The sequence below is a fragment of the Grampus griseus genome (assembly GCF_964374135.1).
Source record: "Grampus griseus genome assembly, chromosome: 1".
NCBI classification, from domain to species: domain Eukaryota; kingdom Metazoa; phylum Chordata; class Mammalia; order Artiodactyla; family Delphinidae; genus Grampus; species Grampus griseus.
In genome coordinates this window covers 157,676,462-157,695,070 of record NC_139017.1, presented here as the reverse complement: position 1 = coordinate 157,695,070, position 18,609 = coordinate 157,676,462, and the positions used below count along the sequence as shown (strand labels likewise).

The window sequence follows — 18,609 nt, the reverse complement described above, 5'->3', positions numbered from 1 at the left end:
GTCCTACTTTGAAGGGCTCGCTAGCTTCAAGAAAATGGCTGCACCCAGGAGCGTGCGGCCTAAACCTCTCACGTGACCTCGAGAGGCGCACGCTCACCAACCCCGCGCGCGCGCAATCGAAGGAAGTCGGCTCCCGGCAGTGTGGGGGCAGGGGAGGAGCGCGCGCTTCGACCCCGCGGCAAGCGACTCCGCGCGTCTGGATAGGCTACGAACGCGGCTTCCCCGCCCACCTCGCCGCTCGGCGCGCTCCGATTGGCCGGTGTTGGCGCGAAGGTGCGCGAGTCGGCCCTCACTCAGGGGCAGCAGGAAACAATAGAGACCGCGCGCGCAGAGCGAGCGCCCGCAGCCTCCCCGCCCCTCTCGCAAAGCTCAACCCGATCCTCCCCGGCTTGCCTGCCCGCCATGGCCGACAAGGAAGGTGAGGGTGCCGGGGCGGCCACAGGAGAGCGGGGGTGCCGGGCTTGCGTAGCGGCCTCGACACGGCCTAACAGTGAGGACAGGCCGGACTCTGCTGAGTGCCGTACCCGCCATCGCAGGCGTGAGGAGAAATCGCCCCGCGGGGAGGGCTAACGGCGCGCCAGCTCCTCGGGAGCGGAGGCCCGGCGCAGCGGCGGGAGGGTGGCGGTGGGGGCCCCGGCGGGTGTTTGGTCCCTCCCCGCGCTCCCTGTCGGTCTACCTGTCTCTCTCCGGGTCCTCTCTGCAGCGCTCGCTACCCGCAGGGGTCGGTGTTCGGCCCTTCTCGCGGGTTCTGTTCTCCTGCCGACGCCGTCGCCCGAACGGCTAACGGCGTCTGGCCGGGATGACCCCAGCAGTTAGGCCCCGTGAAGCTGGAGAGCGGTGTTGGTGCCTGCGCCTCGGGGAGATTTAGACAAACCTCCATTTCAGAATCGGGATTCTGGAGCCGTGCCGGTAGCTTTGAAAGTGTCTACTCGGTTTCCATTTGTGGTCGCTAACTTAAATTTGTTTTTAATGTTTTAGCAGCCTTTGATGACGCAGTAGAAGAACGTGTGATCAATGAAGAATACAAAATATGGAAAAAGAACACTCCTTTTCTTTACGATTTGGTGATGACCCATGCTCTGGAGTGGCCCAGCCTAACTGCACAGTGGCTTCCTGATGTAACCAGGTGATAGGAATCTTTTGAACGTTATTTTGTTGTGTTCTCGGTGTAGATTTCTTGCATCGATTTTCCCTGTTTTTCTTTTCTCCAGTCACCCGTAGCGGGCACGTGATCAGAACCTAGTGGTGACATTTTTTTTCTAGGCCAAAAAAGGCAAAATGTAAAACAACTTTGCAGTTTACCTGTTAAGAGAAAACATGTTGTCTTCTTTATCTGATTCTGAATTGAATAGCTGTATTATAACTATAGTTGACCAAACAGTTATGTAAAATTTGTCAGCTTTCAAAAAGTGTTAAGATGAGTCCAGTTCTTTCAACAAAAGAAATTTGAATCTCACAGTCATTGGTAGTAGCTGGTTAATGCAAAGATGAATGTGACATGGTACCTGCCATTCAGAACATTTAGAAATTCTATAAGTGTACTAAGTAAGTAAATTCCTTCAAAACTCAGGTCTTTAGAAGTCAAGATATTTGCGAATTGCGGTTATTTGGCTACGTTTCAGCTCAACAAGTTTTATATAAATGTTATTAATAACTTAAGAATGAGCCTGCTGCCTTCACATTGGCATTTTTTTAAAAAATGGCAACATCTGTCCTAAGTATGTTAATAAGTACTTAGAAATTTAGAGCTGGAAGCTGGTTTATCATGACCAGGAGTTCCCATATTCAGCTGATCATCAGAATTACTTGAGTTCAGGATAAGTGGAGTCATTTCTGTCAGGAGTTCTCAGTTCAAACCACTTAGGAACTTGCGGCAGGATACTTGAGAATAGTTGAATGGTGATTCCAGATTTACTGTAGACATGTGCTAAATGATACTGGACCAGAGGATCCCAAATATTGGCCACCCCATACCTACTAAGTCATTCTAGAAAATCTTTCCATATAATGTGATTAGCTATGTTTGGAAAGCAGTGAATTAAGACTAAATAACCCAAGGCTGAAATCTGTGCTGTAGTCTTAGTAGCTTTCTACTTTATGAATTGAGGTAAATAAATCTTTCTGCAGTATTAGACATTGGTCCAAATATCCTTCCCCCCTTTTTTTTTTTGTATTCTGCTCGAATAACGTCATTTACTTATTTATTTTTTTAGAATGAGGGGTCCTTTAAGCAACTATCTCTAATGTCTACTGTTTACTCTGTGTGTGTGTGTGTTCTTTTTTATTCATATTTTGTCTCTAAACACAAAAAACCATACAATCATAGTTTTGTAATATTCTTCTTCCCTCCCTCACTTGCTCTGAGTCTTTAACTTTCTAAATGCAGGTATCCCCAACTTTATGTTGACAGCCCTCTTATCTTTCCTGTTTTTTTCCCATGTGACATGTAGACACCTATTAACTCTGTGCAGAGGAATTTCTGTTGAGTTATCTCCAGATCCGACTTCTGAGCGCTACCTGAATTTTCAGCTGTCTTATCTGGAGTATTTTATTGGCTTTCCCAACATGACATATTTCAAACTGAGTATATTTTTTCCATGGAGGTCCCAACCCAACTTTTTCTATTGTTCCCATTTCTCCTTTTCATAGTTGACTTTGGTTTGACATTTTTTAGGTTTTTCCCCCTTTATCCACTTGACAGTCCATTTATAAGCCCTGATCAATTCTTGTGTAGCATCTTTCCCATCTAGACCATGGGTTCTAGAACTTTAACAGGCATCATAATCAGCTGGAGGGATTGTAAAACAGATTTTTTTTTTTTTTCAATTGACCACGCCTTGCAGCTTGCGGGATCTTAGTTCCCTGACCAGGGATTGAACCTGGGCCATGGCAGTGAAAGCGCTGAGTCCTAACCACTGGACAACCAAGGAATTCCCTGCAGAACAGATTGTTGAGCACCACAAACCATCCCTCCCCCCCAAGTTTCAGATTGAGTAGGTCTATAGTGGATCTCAGAATTTGCATGCTGAAGTTCCCAGATGATGTTGATGCTATTGTTCCTGATACTACGCTTGAAGAACCTCTGCTTTACACTGTTAAATTAATCCTTCTGAGGTAACTCAGATGATGCTATGTCCCTTATAAATTTTCCATGGTTCTTTGTTCCTTACAGTAAAGAGTCCAGAATGCCTTAAGCTGGCATTCAGTACCCTAGAGTCTGATTTTTATCTGCTTTCTAGCCTTCTCTCTCACTTTGTTTTCCCACATTCAAAGTCAGATTTGGACTTCAGTTCTAGTTCTGTTAGTTCGTAGTTGTGATCTTAGGCAAGTTGCTTAATTTTCCCAAACCATCTTTAAATTAGAATAGTACTTCAGAGTGTTGTTATGGTGTTTAAGTGATATGAGGTATGTGAAATGCTTAACGTGGTGTCTGGCACTTTGTAATCTTCCCTTTGCTTACTTCCCTTAGAATACTGTCTTCCAAAGCCCTTGTCCCCCTCTTCTAGATTATCTCTCATTTTGAGACCTGCTCAGGTAACACTTCTGCTAAGAACGTGTCCTTTATTCCAGAACTAATCTTTTGTATCTAAATTTCCATGTTCTTGGGTACTTTTCATGAATTATATGTTGACTTGTGTTTAAAATGTTTGTGTATATGACTGTTTAATTGTCCCTGGTTTTTTGAGGATATGGATCACATCTTAATTATCTTTGTGCTTCAGTAGTATTTGAACAGTTAGTTTACCTGATGTTACTTCCTTTTCCTTTTAATGACGTTAACCTAATGAAGTAACCTAAAGTGGTAGTATACCCACCAATTGGTTTCTTTCCCTCCAACTCCTTGTAAAGGGTGAGTAGCTAATTCGTATTTTATTCCATCAGACTTTTTCCTCAAAGTAATTGTAAATATTTGGCTAAGTTAATAATTACGAAATTAAGTGTTCTGCGGTCCTTATACTCAGCTCTATGGAAGATATGTGAAAAGTAGGAACTATGGCTCTTAATGACTTCTTCCTCTGAAAACCTGGTTGTAATAGTGCCTTGTGCATACATGTATGTCACTGACTTTGTAGTCTCTCTTAGTGTACTGATTTGAATACTGACCATATATTCCTATTATAGACCAGAAGGGAAAGATTTCAGTATTCATCGACTTGTCCTGGGGACACACACATCAGATGAACAAAACCACCTTGTGATAGCCAGTGTGCAGCTCCCTAACGATGATGCTCAGTTTGATGCTTCACACTACGACAGTGAAAAAGGAGGTAGGAATCTTAAAGGTGAAGGAAAGAATGATATATGGGTTATATTTTTCATATCTCTAAATTATAATAAAGAGTGTGTACAGTTTGATAAAGTAGTCTCTCAAGTTAGGAACAAGATAACTAAGCTTTGGAAAGCCTGATTTTGCAGTATAGATATTAGATGTCAGAAGACATATTTAACACATACTTGGTTCTGTACCTTTTCTGTAAACTTTCTTCAACTAAATTTGGTGGTGGGGAAATTTCTAGAATTGAAAGAAGCAGAAATCCACCATATATTACTGCTACGCATGCTTGCATTCTCAACATGGGAGATACTGCCCCTGCGGGAGTGAAAATTGGTTCTCAGAGGGGTGTGTGTGTGAAAACAATCTTATTCTTTGAACTGTTTAAAGCACAGAAATACATAGCAGGCATAAACAAATACACAGGAATTTCATCAAGGTATCAGAAAAAATGTCCTACAAGGTTCCTTACAGGGGCAATAATGAAAAAAAAGGTTGAAAAACACTGGCTTAAATTACACTTTCCGGGTTTAAGTGGTATAAATGACTTAACCATGGCATTTGCTATATAGTACATAAAAATTGAGTGTTTAATTATATCCTATTTTTAGGAGATATCCTAAGGGCTTAACTGTTCATGAAATACTTTTTCCCTTTCAGAAGAGATAGAAATGAGTGAGTTTCCTTTATTGTTGTCCTTGAACTCAAATTATTACTGGGAGGTAGAAGATAGGCTCTCAGTATTGAGATTTGTGCCAAAAATGAACGTTTAATGTTTTTTATCTTAGATTTCTCCTGATTAGCAGAATCCATTCTTTTATCTAAGATATTTTGGGTTCCAGTTACTTGCCAGGATTGTAATGTACAGTTACTCTTTTGATCATTCCATATTCAGCTTAGGGTACTATAGAATGCAAAATAAGTCCTTAGGATAAAGGTCAGCAAACATGATTTTGTGTCGCTGACCCAAGTGTGTGAACTATAGGATATGGTTACTACAGAGTTATTCTCTAGGTAGGCATCAGTGATTGAGGGGATAAAACACTGAACTTAAGAATCAAGACTGGGACTTCCCTGGCAATCCAGTGGTTAAGGCTTCGCCTTCCAGTGCACGGGGTGCGAGTTTGATCCCTGATCGGGGAGCTAAGATCCCACATGCCTTGCAGCCAAAAAACCAAAACATAAAACAGAAACAATATTGTAACAAGTTCAATAAAGACTTTAAAAGTGGTCCACATCAAAAAAAAAGAATCAGAAGATGGGCTTGAGACCCTGTTGAGCTGTGTGGTTTGAGGATAAATCATTTAGCCTCTCTGAGCCTGTTTCCTTTTTATTAAATAAATTGTCTTTAAATAGAACTTTTGGTTATTTAGACATAAAGCAAATATTCTGATTGGTAATATAATAAATCATCTTTAATAAAGCAGGGAATTCCCTGGTGGTCCAGTGGTTAGGACTCCATGCTCTCACTGTGGGGGCCCTGGTTGGATCCCTGGTCAGGGAACTAAGATTGGGCAAGCCTGTACAGTGCAGCCAAAAAAAAAAAAAAAATTGAAGCAAATATAAAATACTGTGAACCCTCCTCCCCCTGTAAATCTATCCCTTATGGATCGCTGTTAAATTGATAGTTTTCTGAATGGTTTATCTATCCCATTTATTGGATCACTCATTCAACAAATATATTAAGTACTTACTGTATGCCAGGCAATTTTTCTTGGTACTGGGAATACAGCATAAAATACAGTTTCCTGGCCTGGTGTATCTTGGACATCTTTCTGTGTGAGCATATGGAGATGTGCCTCCTTTTTGATGGCTGTATACTATACTATAATTAACCATCCCTCAATTAACATTTAAGTGGTTTCCAATCTTTTGGCTTCAAAAACAGTTCTTGTACATGTATCTTGCATAGTTTTGCTGTAGAATGATTAAGTGGAATGTTAATCAAGTGGCAAGAACATTTTCAATTATAATTGGTACTGCTAAGTTGCCCTCCAAAGAAAGATTCACAATTTCACCAATAGCAGATGTATTGATGTCTGTTTCTGCATGCCTTTGCCAACATTGAATGTAATACTACACTCTTTGCTTTTTTTTTTTTTTTTTTTTTTTTCCTTTAATGGCTGCACCACGCTGCTTGCAGGATCTTGGTTCCCTGACCAGGGATCAAACCCGTGCCCTCAGCAGTGAAAGCACGGAGTACTAACCACTGGACTGCCAGGGAATTCCCTACTTGGCTTTTTAAGTTATTCGTAATGTTGGACCTATTTTAAAATATTTGTCTGTCTGTCTCTCTCTTGAGCTGCCTATTTATGTTTTTTGCTCATTTTTTCTTTTGAGTTATCTCTCTATATAAGGTAAGTTATCCCTAACTAATAGGTTATAGGTAATTTTTTCCCTCTTTATTTTATAATTTTGAGTCCTGTTTTGTTTAGAAGCTATGAATTTTAAATTATCCAGCTTTCCTCTGGTGTCCTTCCAATTTTGTCATTCACTGAAAGGCCTTCATTCCAAGATTTTAAAATAGTTAGCTGTTGTTTTCTGGTACTTTTGTGTTTTGACTATTAAAACTTTAATCTTCCTTGTATTTGTTTTGGTTTTAGGGATGAAATAGGAATCTGAGCTTTTTTCTAAGTGGTTAGCAATTTTTTTTTAATGCCATTTGCTGACTAATCCATTTTCTTCACTGTTTTTGTTGTAAGTAGAGTTGATTTACAGTATTGTGTTTCAGGTGTTCGGCATAGTGATTCATTAGGTCTGGGGGGTTTTTTTGGATTTTTTTATATTCCGTTATAGGTTACTACAAGATATTGAGTATACAGTAAATCCTTGTTGCTTATCTATTTTATGTATAGTAGTTTGTATCTATTAATCCCATACTCCTAGTTTATCCCCCCAACCCCTCCCCTTTGGTAGCCATCAGTTTGTTTTCTATGTCTGTGAGTCTGTTTCTGTTTTGTATATAGATTCATTTGTATTCTTTTTTAGATTCCTCATATAAGTCTTCCCTGGCTTTTGAAATGGCATCTTTTAACATACACTCCAGTCTTTCTGGTAACTGAATTTTTTGAGTGGCATCAAACCAATTTACTTTTATGTTCTGATGATACCTTTATCCCCCTTACTAATAATAATAGAGGAACTATGAAAAATACCAGTAATATGTATGATACATTTGTATGACTGTATTTCGCCCTATTTAATCCTCACAAGGAAACCGATGCTTACAGTTGTTTTGTAACTTGCCCAAAGGTTACATAGCATATCAGCTCCCATTCCTTCCTTTTCTCTTACTTTTACCTCTCCTTCGTCCTTCACATCACCCTCGGATGACTGAACAAGCTTGGTGCTTGAAGCGGGGCAGGTGCTCTCCATGTGGTCTCAACAGTGCTGGAAGTAGATATACTAATATCTCTTAAAGCTTCTTGGGTTGTTGTTAGATAGATAGCTTCCTAGTCCCTCCTTGCTCTCAGATGAAATGTCCTGGACTCTCAGATTGAACTATTGTAATTGATTACCTTCTACTTGACCCCATTTGGTTTGAGGTACTTGGTGGCAGACAGCTTCAAAAGATCATTAAACTTTCAAAGAGAAAGAACTAAAAACTGGCTTAGGCTTGTTTTGACATTAAAAAGAATGTGTGTGTTTATATTAGATTCAGCCAGGCTATGGTCACATTTTAAGCCTGAAAATAGATTCGGTTTAAAAGTTTACTTCAGACTCTGTTACCAAGATCTTCAAATATCAACAGATTTATTTTTAGCAACTTATTTGGGGAATGGGTTGGGGGGGGTGTTTGTTTTTGTTTTTAAGTAATCTTTAGTCTTTTGCCTCAGTATATAATAAACTATTACTAAATCATGATGAAATAATGGAATATTTGACTCAAGACGTTACAACTTATTCTTCTTAGTTTCAAAATGTTTATGGGCTCAAAAAAACGGTACGGTGGTAGAAATTAGAATGCCGGTTATCTAGTTTGTCAGGCAGCATTGGTTGGGAGGGACACAGTGGTACCTTGTGGGAGGATAAGAGAGGGCTGAAGATGTTCCATATTTTTATCTGTGTGGTAGTTCCCCGGATATATGCATATGTAAAAATTCATCAGGCTAGACACTTTTACTATATTGTTGTGTCTCAGTCTTTTTTTTTTTTTCCAAAAGCATTGACTAATTTAATCCTCACATCCACGGTGACATTGGTACTTTTCTTTTTAATTAATTTATTTATTTTTGCTGTGTTGGGTCTTCGTTTCTGTGCGAGGGCTTTCTCTAGTTGTGGCAAGCGGGGGCCACTCTTCATCGCGGTGCGCGGGCCTCTCACTATCGCGGCCTCTCTTGTTGCGGAGCACAGGCTCCAGACGCACAGGCTCAGTAGTTGTGGCTCATGGGCCTAGTTGCCCCGCGGCATGTGGGATCCTCCCAGACCAGGGCTCGAACCTGTGTCCCCTGCATTAGCAGGCAGATTCTCAACCACTGCGCCACCAGGGAAGCCCCAGTCTCAGTCTTTTTAAATGGTATTTTATATGGAGAGAAGCAAACAAAATGGCAACATAGTTAGACCTTTATAGTCATTCAAATTATTGTACATTTCTACCTCAGTCTTTCTTTCCTACATCAGATTTGGCCTTTTGCGTATCACCTTCAACTTGGGGAATCTATTTGTTAAATAGATAAATCCTCATCTTCATAAATCTCAATTGTGAATCCTCTAAGCTGATTTCTTATTACTGTACTTCAACTACATTTGGGGGGGGGCCTCTGATTAGAAGTATATAACTGATACTGAAATAACCCACATTATATAACAATTACCCCTTGCTCTGTGGGCTCCATGCCAGCTATTGCTCTTTCCTTGTTGGTATCTCTTTTCTGGCAATTATTCTTTTCTGTCATAGTCATCTATAATTGTGTGCTTATCTTATCTCCCTGTGTTTGGACTAAAAGTTCTTTGAGATCACATATCCTAATCATGCCTTCTTTTTTTACAATGTAGATGCTTGTGGTCTAGAATTCTGGGGGGGAAATTGTTTAATGTGTTTGGGGTTTTTTCTCTTTTAGAGTCTATTTTGAACTGTTTCTAGGTTTTTAGCTTGTTTAAACCACTGCTTTTCAACTTATAAAGTTATTTTGAGGTTGAAAGTTATCTGCTAATTATATTACCCAACTATGTCTCTGCTTTTTGAAAAGATTTTTGTCCTTCAGAGTGTCATTTTCATCTACAAGTTACTTTCATAACTTTGTTTTATGGGTAAGGTGTTTGAGGTTCACAGAAATTGAAGGCCTTCACCAAAACCACCAAGATAGTAAGTGGCAGAGTCAGTTATGCCATGGCCTGACTGTTACTCAGGTACCTTATCATGCTGCCTTCTGTAATTCTTTGGCTACTTATTAACTACCTTTGTTTAAATATTGCTTTGCCAAGATTTACATAATCACAAATTATATTGTTATACATTTTATAACGGTACTTGGGAGAATTCTGTAAGTGCATACAGTAGTCAAATATGAATAAAAAATGTTTTTGTCTAGCCCTTGCCTACCTGGTTTATTTCAACCAAGGACTCTGGTTGGCAAGTGTAAGTGAGAGGTCAGGAAAGTGGAACCAGCTGTTGTGGCTCTGTTTTTCTTCACTGCTGTGAGGAAAGATGTGACGGTATTTCAGAAAGGTCATCCCAAACTAGAGTTTCAAATAAATAGTAAAAGGGACTCTTTAGTACCTAGCACACTGTGTACTTAATATTCATTAAAACAGTAACTTTGATTTTATTTATTGAGCACATTTTTTTTGATAGTTTAAGTGAGGCTTGAAAGCCACTTAGTGAGAATTTTTGAAGTGGAGTCAATAGTGTTCCTTACTTTTAGATAGTAATGTAATACTTATTAGGTATATTATTACCTAAATCATTGCAGGTATAGCTGAAAGAGTACCAGGCTAGGGATCAGAAAAATAGGCATTCAGTTTAGGTTCTGCCATAGTCAAGTCACCATAAACAAATTAATGTAGGTCCTCTGAGCTTCTCTTTTCTTGTGTAAAATTTTTATTTACTTATTTTTTATTTTTGGCTGCGTTGGGTCTTTGTTGCTGCGCGCGGGCTTTCTCTAGTTGCGGCGAGCGGGGACTACTCTTCGTTGCAGTGAGCAGGCTTTTCACTGCTGTGGCTTCTCTTGTTGAGGAGCGCGGGCTCTAGGCTCGCGGGCTCTAGAGCGCAGGCTCAGTAGTTGTGGCGCACAGGCTTAGTTGCTCCGCGGCATGTGGGATCTTCCTGGCCCAGGGCTCGAACCCGTGTCCCCTGCATTGGCAGGCGGATTCTTAACCACTGCGTCACCAGGGAAGCCCTCGTGTAAAATTTTTGGAGATAATAACTCTTCTACGCTGTAGGGTTATGCTAAGAATCAAATGAAATAAGGAATGTGAACGCACTTTATACTGCTAACAAATTTTTAGATCGCTTCTAGTATTACACCAGTTCGTTGATTAAAAGCCTTGCCTGTGTCATACTTTGAGTGACATAGAGTAGCTCTTGCTTTGTCCTCATTTGCAGTTAATTTATTGTATTTACAGAATTTGGAGGTTTTGGCTCGGTTAGTGGAAAAATTGAAATAGAAATCAAGATCAACCATGAAGGAGAAGTGAACAGGGCACGCTATATGCCCCAGAACCCTTGCATCATTGCCACAAAGACTCCATCCAGTGATGTTCTTGTTTTTGACTATACGAAACATCCTTCTAAACCAGGTACTTGCCCTCTTCGATTCAAATACAAATGATGAGTCACTGTGGGGATACATTGCTTCTCTCAATTTTAATTGCTTGTTATTCTTTGTATAACTTAACATCTTATATTTATATTGATATGTGTGGGTACTCTTCCTTCATCCTTCTTCCCTACATGGGGAAAAAAATGCTTTTTTACATAGGATAGAATCTGCAGCTCTTAAGCATTATCTGTTTGGTCATAATGGGTCTGTATGTCTCATAAAAAGTAAGAGCTTTAGACCTCTTGATAAAAATTCCATTATACTTAGTAGATCCAAAGAGGAAGTGGACTGGATAGTCTTGATGTGTCTGTTACTTTGTAGACCCTTCTGGAGAGTGCAACCCAGACTTGCGTCTCCGTGGACATCAGAAGGAAGGCTACGGGCTTTCTTGGAACCCAAATCTCAGTGGGCACTTACTTAGTGCTTCAGATGACCATGTGCGTATCCTTTACATTTTGAAGCAAATCTGGGCTAGTTATATCAGTTTTTTTCCTCTGGGGTGTGTCAGGAAGTGAGACCCTTTTATATAATAGTTAATTTTTCATTTAAGACTATCTGCCTATGGGACATCAGTGCTGTTCCAAAGGAAGGAAAAGTTGTGGATGCGAAGACCATCTTTACAGGGCATACAGCAGTAGTAGAAGACGTCTCCTGGCATCTGCTCCATGAGTCTCTGTTTGGGTCAGTTGCTGATGATCAGAAACTTATGATGTGAGTAGAATCCATTTTTTTCTCAATATATTATCTAAGTTTTATATTTAGTTACCCATTTCAAGCATTTTTCCTGTTTTTTCTCTTTTACTAAAGCTGGGATACTCGTTCAAACAATACTTCCAAACCGAGCCACTCAGTTGATGCTCACACTGCTGAAGTGAACTGCCTTTCTTTCAATCCTTATAGTGAGTTCATTCTTGCCACAGGATCAGCTGACAAGGTCAGTGTGATTTATTCTACAAGAAAACAGGGTGGATTTCTCTGGCTTCTTTTGTTGTTAGTATTTATTTATTTGGCTGTGTCGGGTCTTAGTTGTGGCATGCAGAATCTTTCGTTGTGGCGCGCGGGTTTTCTCTTCTCCAGTTGTGGTGCATGGCTCTCTAGTTGAGGTGTGTGAGCTCAGTAGTTGCGCTGCACGGGCCTACTTACCCTGCGGCGTGTGGGATCTTAGTTCCCCGACCGGGGAATCGAACCCGTGTCCCCTGCATTGGAAGGCGGATTCTTTACCACTGGACCACCAGGGAAGTCCCTCTCTGGCTTCTTTTGAATGCACAGAGATCTTTTAGTTATGGATTTTCTTTTTCTCGATAAAAAAATTTTATTGATTGTACTTGCTTTCATTTTTGTATGTAGACTGTTGCCTTGTGGGATCTGAGAAATCTGAAACTTAAGTTGCATTCCTTTGAATCACATAAGGATGAAATATTCCAGGTGAGAGAAACTAATGCTCCTCCCCCCACCCCAAGGGAAACCTGAATGTGGGAGTGGGCACACTTGTGCCTTATCCCATTGCTATAAGAATAAAAATCATCTTTATGCCTATGCTGATCTCTGTATGAATTGGGATTGTTTTCCCTCCATTGTTTCTATATTAAACTTAGTGCCTGATTATTTTATCTGCCTTGTTCCTGACGCTTGTCTCTTCCCTTATTTCCACTCCTTTATCCTTTATAACTTGCTGTATCTGTTAATTTCACAGTTCATTCGTAAAGTACTGACTCCATGTTTTCTGCCTCATCCGTTTAATTAAGCTCCATATGCAAAGCCCTCTGACTCAGTTCAAGAAATAATTGTTACATTATGTTGGAAGCTTAATGCAAGGGCACTGTGAGGAGTACATTATAGTCTTTGCAGTCCTATGTGTAATACTGAATTCATTGTAAGTACTTGGGTAAATAATTACTTTGTGTGTGATCTGTACTTTAGTTCTTAGGTCAGCACTGGATGACATTTGGCTAGAAGCTGGAATTAGACAATAAGAATAAATGAGATCTTCAAAAATATGAAATAGAACAAGAGCTGATATCCTGGGTCTAGTAATGGGTTAAATTGTTAAATATAATCTTAGATTTTTTTCCCCTCAATTTTCTAATTGATGGCTTTTTTCTTATGTATAGGTTCAGTGGTCACCTCACAATGAGACTATTTTGGCTTCCAGTGGTACTGATCGCAGACTGAATGTCTGGGATTTAAGGTAAGTCTTGTTAATTATTACTCTTTGTGGAGTTATTTTCTTACACTTCCAGAATTACTCAAGGTAAATCTGTTTTAACTTTTTTTTAAATTTATTTATTTTTGGCTGCATTGGGTCTTCGTTGCTGCGCATGGGCTTCCTCTAGTTGCGGCGAGTGAGGGCTACTCTTCGTTGTGGTGCGCGGGCTTCTCATTGCGGTGGCTTCTCTTGTTGTGGAGTGAGGGCTTCAGTAGTTGCAGCACGTGGGCTCAGTAGTTGTGGCTCGTGGGCTTAGTTGCTCCGCGGCATGTGGGATCTTCCTGGACCAGGGATTGAACCCGTGTCCCCTGCATTGGCAGGCGGATTCTTAACCACTGCGCCACCAGGGAAGTCCCTGTTTTAACTTCTAAAAATCTTTTTGTGCTAGTAAAATTGGAGAGGAACAATCCCCAGAAGATGCAGAAGATGGGCCACCAGAATTGTTGGTATGTTACAGATGTTGAGCAGAACTGAAATAGTTTGTGATTTATTGTCCTCTGTCTGCTTTTCATCTGTTTTCCTTCCTCTTTCAGTTTATTCATGGTGGTCACACTGCCAAGATATCTGATTTCTCCTGGAATCCCAATGAACCTTGGGTGATTTGTTCTGTATCAGAAGACAATATCATGCAAGTTTGGCAAATGGTAAGTGTTTCTTTATTTGGGCGAGTTTAGATAAATGAGACCTAGTATCACTTCATATTTATATACTCCATCAGTACAACTGGCAACTCTGTTCAGTTTACTCCCGAGTGTGACTTGCCTGCACATTATCATTTTCAGCTGCCTACCCTTTAACTTTATCAAGTTGTCTCACTGGTATCTCGAACTCAACTAAACAAAACTAATCTTTTCTTTTCTCCTTCCTTTCCTTACTCCCCTTACCTCCTGACTTTTTGTTTTCTATATGGCTTCAATGTCTCCCCAGCTCACTAGATTTGAAAACTCAGGTCTTCCTCTATTGTCTGTTCACCTCTAGGTGCGGTTCACTTATCAGATTTTATATTGTTGATCTCTGCAATGCTTCTCCTGTCTTTACTCATCTTACAAACAGATATAACCAACTTTCCTGTTTGTATTCCACACCTAGTTTTTTGGTCAGGTTCTCATTACTACTTGCTGGGCTATTGCAGTAACCTCCTAATTGTTGGCTTGCCTCCTGTTTTTCCCTCTTTGCTAGCAGTCGAATCTTTAGGAATGATCATTCCCTTGAAATTACTTATGAACATGCCTAGCACAGTTCCTACTGCAATGTCACAGCATCAAAGAGTACCATTTCTTCATGAAACTTACCTAGATGTCAAAAACATTCCCTGCCTTTATACCCCAATTGAAGGTGATCACCCTTCTTTGAATTTTCAGAGCACTTGAAATTTAATAAAAGCAACTGTAATGTCTGATATATAGCAATACAAGAAACAGTTGCCTTCTGGAGATGGATGGTGGTGATAGCTGCACACAGTGTGAATGGACTTAATGCCACTGAACTGTACAGTTAAAAATGGTTATGATGGTAAATTTTGTTATGTGTCTTTTACCACAATTTACAAAACAACTGCATGACTTTTAAGTGACAGTAGCCTAATAAATGAAAATAATTCAAAAGAAACTTTTGGTGTCTCAGAGTAGATCTAGAGCCAGGAAGAAGCTCCAGAGGTGAGTGTTTGGCTCAACATGAGGAAAAAAGTTTTTGATATTCATAACTTTCTTACGGAATAACCCTATTAATCAAAAATAAAGAAATAAAATGGGAGTATTTGTGGCGTATGAGATTAACACATTATATACTGGATCAATACTTCGGAATATTATGTATCAGAATGAAGTATACTTAGTTTTATAAGCTATTCATGATATGCTAATAAGTAGGAAAAAAGCAAATTATAGAACAGCATGATAGAATCCCTCTTATTAAAATTTGGGTATCTAGTCTTATATTTAATTATATGTAACTATTTAATAGAAGGCTATTTGCCAAAATGTGGTTGGTATGTTTAGAGAATTCTTGTTTTCTTCTTTATACCTTTCTGTATTATAATTTTTTATAATAAGGATTTGTTTCATGTATTAACAGAAAATCCACTTTATCCTTTTCCTTGTAACACACCCACACAAAATTAATATAAAAAATTAGAGTTCTAACAAGAAAGTGAAATGGGCTGCCTTAGATAGTCTGTCAGTGAAAGGTATTTTAGTGGTTGTCATGGGAATGTTGTAGGAGATTAAGCTACATCACCTTCAAGGCCATCACCTCCAGTCCAGGTTGTTACTTTACTCCGTTTGGGGGAGGGTTTTTGTTTTGCTTTGTTTTTAAGAATTATTGTGATATAATGAGTAGTAAGCATTTGGTCTTTGTCCAGGTTCCTGGCACAGAGTTCCTAAAACCCTTGGGATTTCCTGAGTGGTAGGAGTCTCTATTGCTATTTATAAGTAGCTGCTTTTGGCCTCACCTGAGTTTAGGCTAAGGAGGTAACTTAAGGGGGCCCCTATAAAAACTCTTGGGAAAGCTCCATAAAAAGCTTTTGATTTCATGAGCTTCTGGGTTGGTGAATATATCAATGCCACCAGAAAGGGTGTGGAAGCTCTGTGCTCCATCCCCACCTTGCCCTGTGCATCTCTTCCATTTGGCCATTCCTGAGTTATACTCTTTATAATAAACCAGTAGAGCGCTTTCCTGAGTTCTGTGAATCATTCCAGCAAATCATCAAACCTGGGGGGTGGGGGTGGCTGTGAGAAAATTTATAGCCAAGTTGGGCAGGAGTACTTGGGTAGCCTGGGCACTCAGGGCTTGACACTGGCCTCTGCTGAAGTGAGGGTAGTCTTGTGGGGTTGAGCCCTTGGTCACAGTGCTACCTCCAGGTGGTCAACATCAGGATTGAACTGAGTTGTTGGACACCCCATTGGTGTCAGGGGAGAAGATACCACGCTTTTGTTGTCAGACTACTCACATAATTGTATACATTGTTTGTCCCTGTAGTCAGATTGAAAGCTAAGACTATCCCATCCTCTGTAGCACCTACCCTAGTGATACTAAGTGCATAGTAGATACTAAGAACAGTAAGTTTTGCCCAAGTGAAAGTGGTATCTGTGTTTAAGATGCTTTTGGATATGGGTATTTCATCAAGTCGTACAAGTAGAGTTTATTTTATGCAAGAACAGTTTCTCTTTTTAAAATATTTATAAATTGAGATTTAGAACATGGGTTTTGCAGTACAGTCACAGAATTGTGCAACCATCACTACAGTCAGTTACCCCAGAAAGAAACCCCACACCCAGTAGCCATCCCTCCCATTTGCCTCCAGTCCACCCAGTACTAGGCAACCATTAATCTACTTTCTGTATGGATTTGCCTATTCTGCACATTTAATATAAATGAAATCATACAACATGTGACTGACTTTTTTTATTGCCAAATAATACTCCATTGTATGGACGTATCATTTTATTTGTCCATTTATCAGTTGATGGACATTTGTGTTGTTTTTACTTTTTGACTGTTACGAATAATTGTCTGATTAAAAGACTCAAGGTTGATTATCAAGACAAATGGTAACCATACTTCAGTTTTTAGGGACTATCCTAATCCGGGGGGTGGCCTGTGGCCAGCTGCCTGTTTTATTTGGCATGCAACTATACTTACCCATTTGCAGGTTGTCTGTGGCTACTTTCATCCAACAACTGCAGAGTTGAATAGTTAAAACAGAGTATATGCCCCACAGTCTGTCTCCCTGGCCTCGTCTATTTGAAACTTTAACTTCAAGAAGTAACTTTCATGTTTACTCAATATCCTTTTCTCTTTTTCTTGTTTTTGGCAGGCAGAGAACATTTATAATGACGAAGACCCTGAAGGAAGCGTGGATCCAGAAGGACAAGGATCCTAGAGAATGTCTGCACTTCTTGTGATTTTAGACTCCCCTTTTCTTCTCAACCCTGAGATTGATTTAACACTGGTTTTGAGACACAGACTTTGGTTATCCCTCTATAATAAGTTCTATCAACAATGTTATTAGTCCAAACAGAAGGTGTTTTCTAAATATTAACTGGGGGCTTCTTGATTCAGGAAAGCCACAGACTTATATTTAAATTTTCTTCAGGAATTTTCTAGTAACAGAGGTCTAAAGTAGCCACAAAAAGGGGAATATTGTGAGTGGTTATTTTTCTTCTTATGCTATATCCCCAAGTTTTTCTGACTCATTTAAGTAAATGCTAGAGTGAGTAAGAAATAGAGCCAAGTGAGGTAGGTGTCTGAGCCATGAAGTATAAATACTACAAGATGTCATTTTTATTCAGGAAATAGGGGAGATTCAAGTCATATAAATTCCTGCTCTAAAATCTTCACACGGAACTTGCCAGGATACACATTTTCTTACACAGACCAGTCTCCTCTCAGTTTCTTCAGTTAAGTCAAAACAATGTGTTCCTCTTTCCCCATATATTTTTGCTTGTTAGTGTATTTCTTGAGCTGTTTTCATATTATTTCTTTCCTTTCTGTGAAATGGTTTAAAAAAAAAAAAAACTTGGGACCACCAAGTTGTAAAGATGTATGTTTTTACCTGACAGTTGTACCACAGGTAGACTGTCCAGTTAAATTGAGAAGAGCGAATCAATAGCTTGTATTTGTTTTTAAAATTAAATTAATCCTGGATAAGAGTTCCTTTTTTTTTTTTTTTTTTTAAAGGAGTTAGTCTTTGACCACTAGTTTGATACCATCTCTATTTTGGGTGACCTGTTTCACCAGCAGGCCTGTTACTCTCCATGACTAACTGTGTAAGTGCTTATAATGGAATAAATTGCTTTTCTACATAATCCCACGCTGATGGGTTTTATTTAATATATAATATCCATCAAACACCAGTCTCTGGCGTCTAGAAGAGTTGTTCAGGTGACAGTTATTTTCTATGGTCTTTGACTACCAAGAGCAGAATTAAATATAATAGACCCAGAGGTATAGCAAAGAGCTTTACTCCTTCCCGGGGGAAGTGAAAGACATAAAATGCTGAATCAGAGGTACACAGATTAGTCTTTGATAAAATAACATCTTTTTGAAGTCTATCTCTGGAGAACTACATGAACTTTCAAGAATGTCAGAGGCAGTGTGGCAGAGAGAATTTAAGGCAAAATTTAAATTTGGAAAAGGTGTTTGACCTTTTCTCATAGAGAGGTTGAATCTCCCCAGTATTTTTTTCACTGGGGCCTGTACTTAGAGGTTAGAAAAATAGGCTCTTGAAAGCCAAGTGCCATAACCAGGTAAAATGCCGGGTTCTTCAACCACCCAATTTAACGGAGTAGATCACTCTGACCCAGAATCATTTTCATGAGGTGAAAAATCAAACTCATCTTTGGGGAAATCTGGATTGGTTCTTTATTCTA

At 39.6% G+C, this 18,609-nt stretch overlaps 1 protein-coding gene across 1 annotated transcript; it reads left to right on the top strand.

The window, feature by feature from the left end:
* The first annotated feature begins 279 nt into the window (after nucleotides 1–279).
* RBBP4 (RB binding protein 4, chromatin remodeling factor) lies at nucleotides 280–17,882 on the top strand. Its single transcript, XM_082670651.1, has 12 exons — nucleotides 280–418; nucleotides 979–1,126; nucleotides 4,123–4,268; nucleotides 10,838–11,011; nucleotides 11,356–11,471; nucleotides 11,585–11,745; nucleotides 11,842–11,968; nucleotides 12,382–12,459; nucleotides 13,146–13,222; nucleotides 13,629–13,686; nucleotides 13,774–13,884; nucleotides 17,055–17,882. The coding sequence occupies exons 1-12, from the start codon at nucleotides 403–405 to the stop codon at nucleotides 17,118–17,120; spliced, it is 1,278 nt and encodes a 425-aa protein (XP_082526777.1). The 5' UTR covers nucleotides 280–402; the 3' UTR covers nucleotides 17,121–17,882.
* The last annotated feature ends 727 nt before the right edge of the window (nucleotides 17,883–18,609 follow it).

Excerpts from the sequence above, each read along its gene's own strand:
- RBBP4 (XM_082670651.1), top strand. Across the intron at positions 11,472-11,584 it reads TTAGTGCTTCAGATGACCAT|ACTATCTGCCTATGGGACAT; the intron begins GTGCGTATCCTT and ends TTTTCATTTAAG. Across the intron at positions 13,687-13,773 it reads ATGGGCCACCAGAATTGTTG|TTTATTCATGGTGGTCACAC; the intron begins GTATGTTACAGA and ends TTCCTCTTTCAG.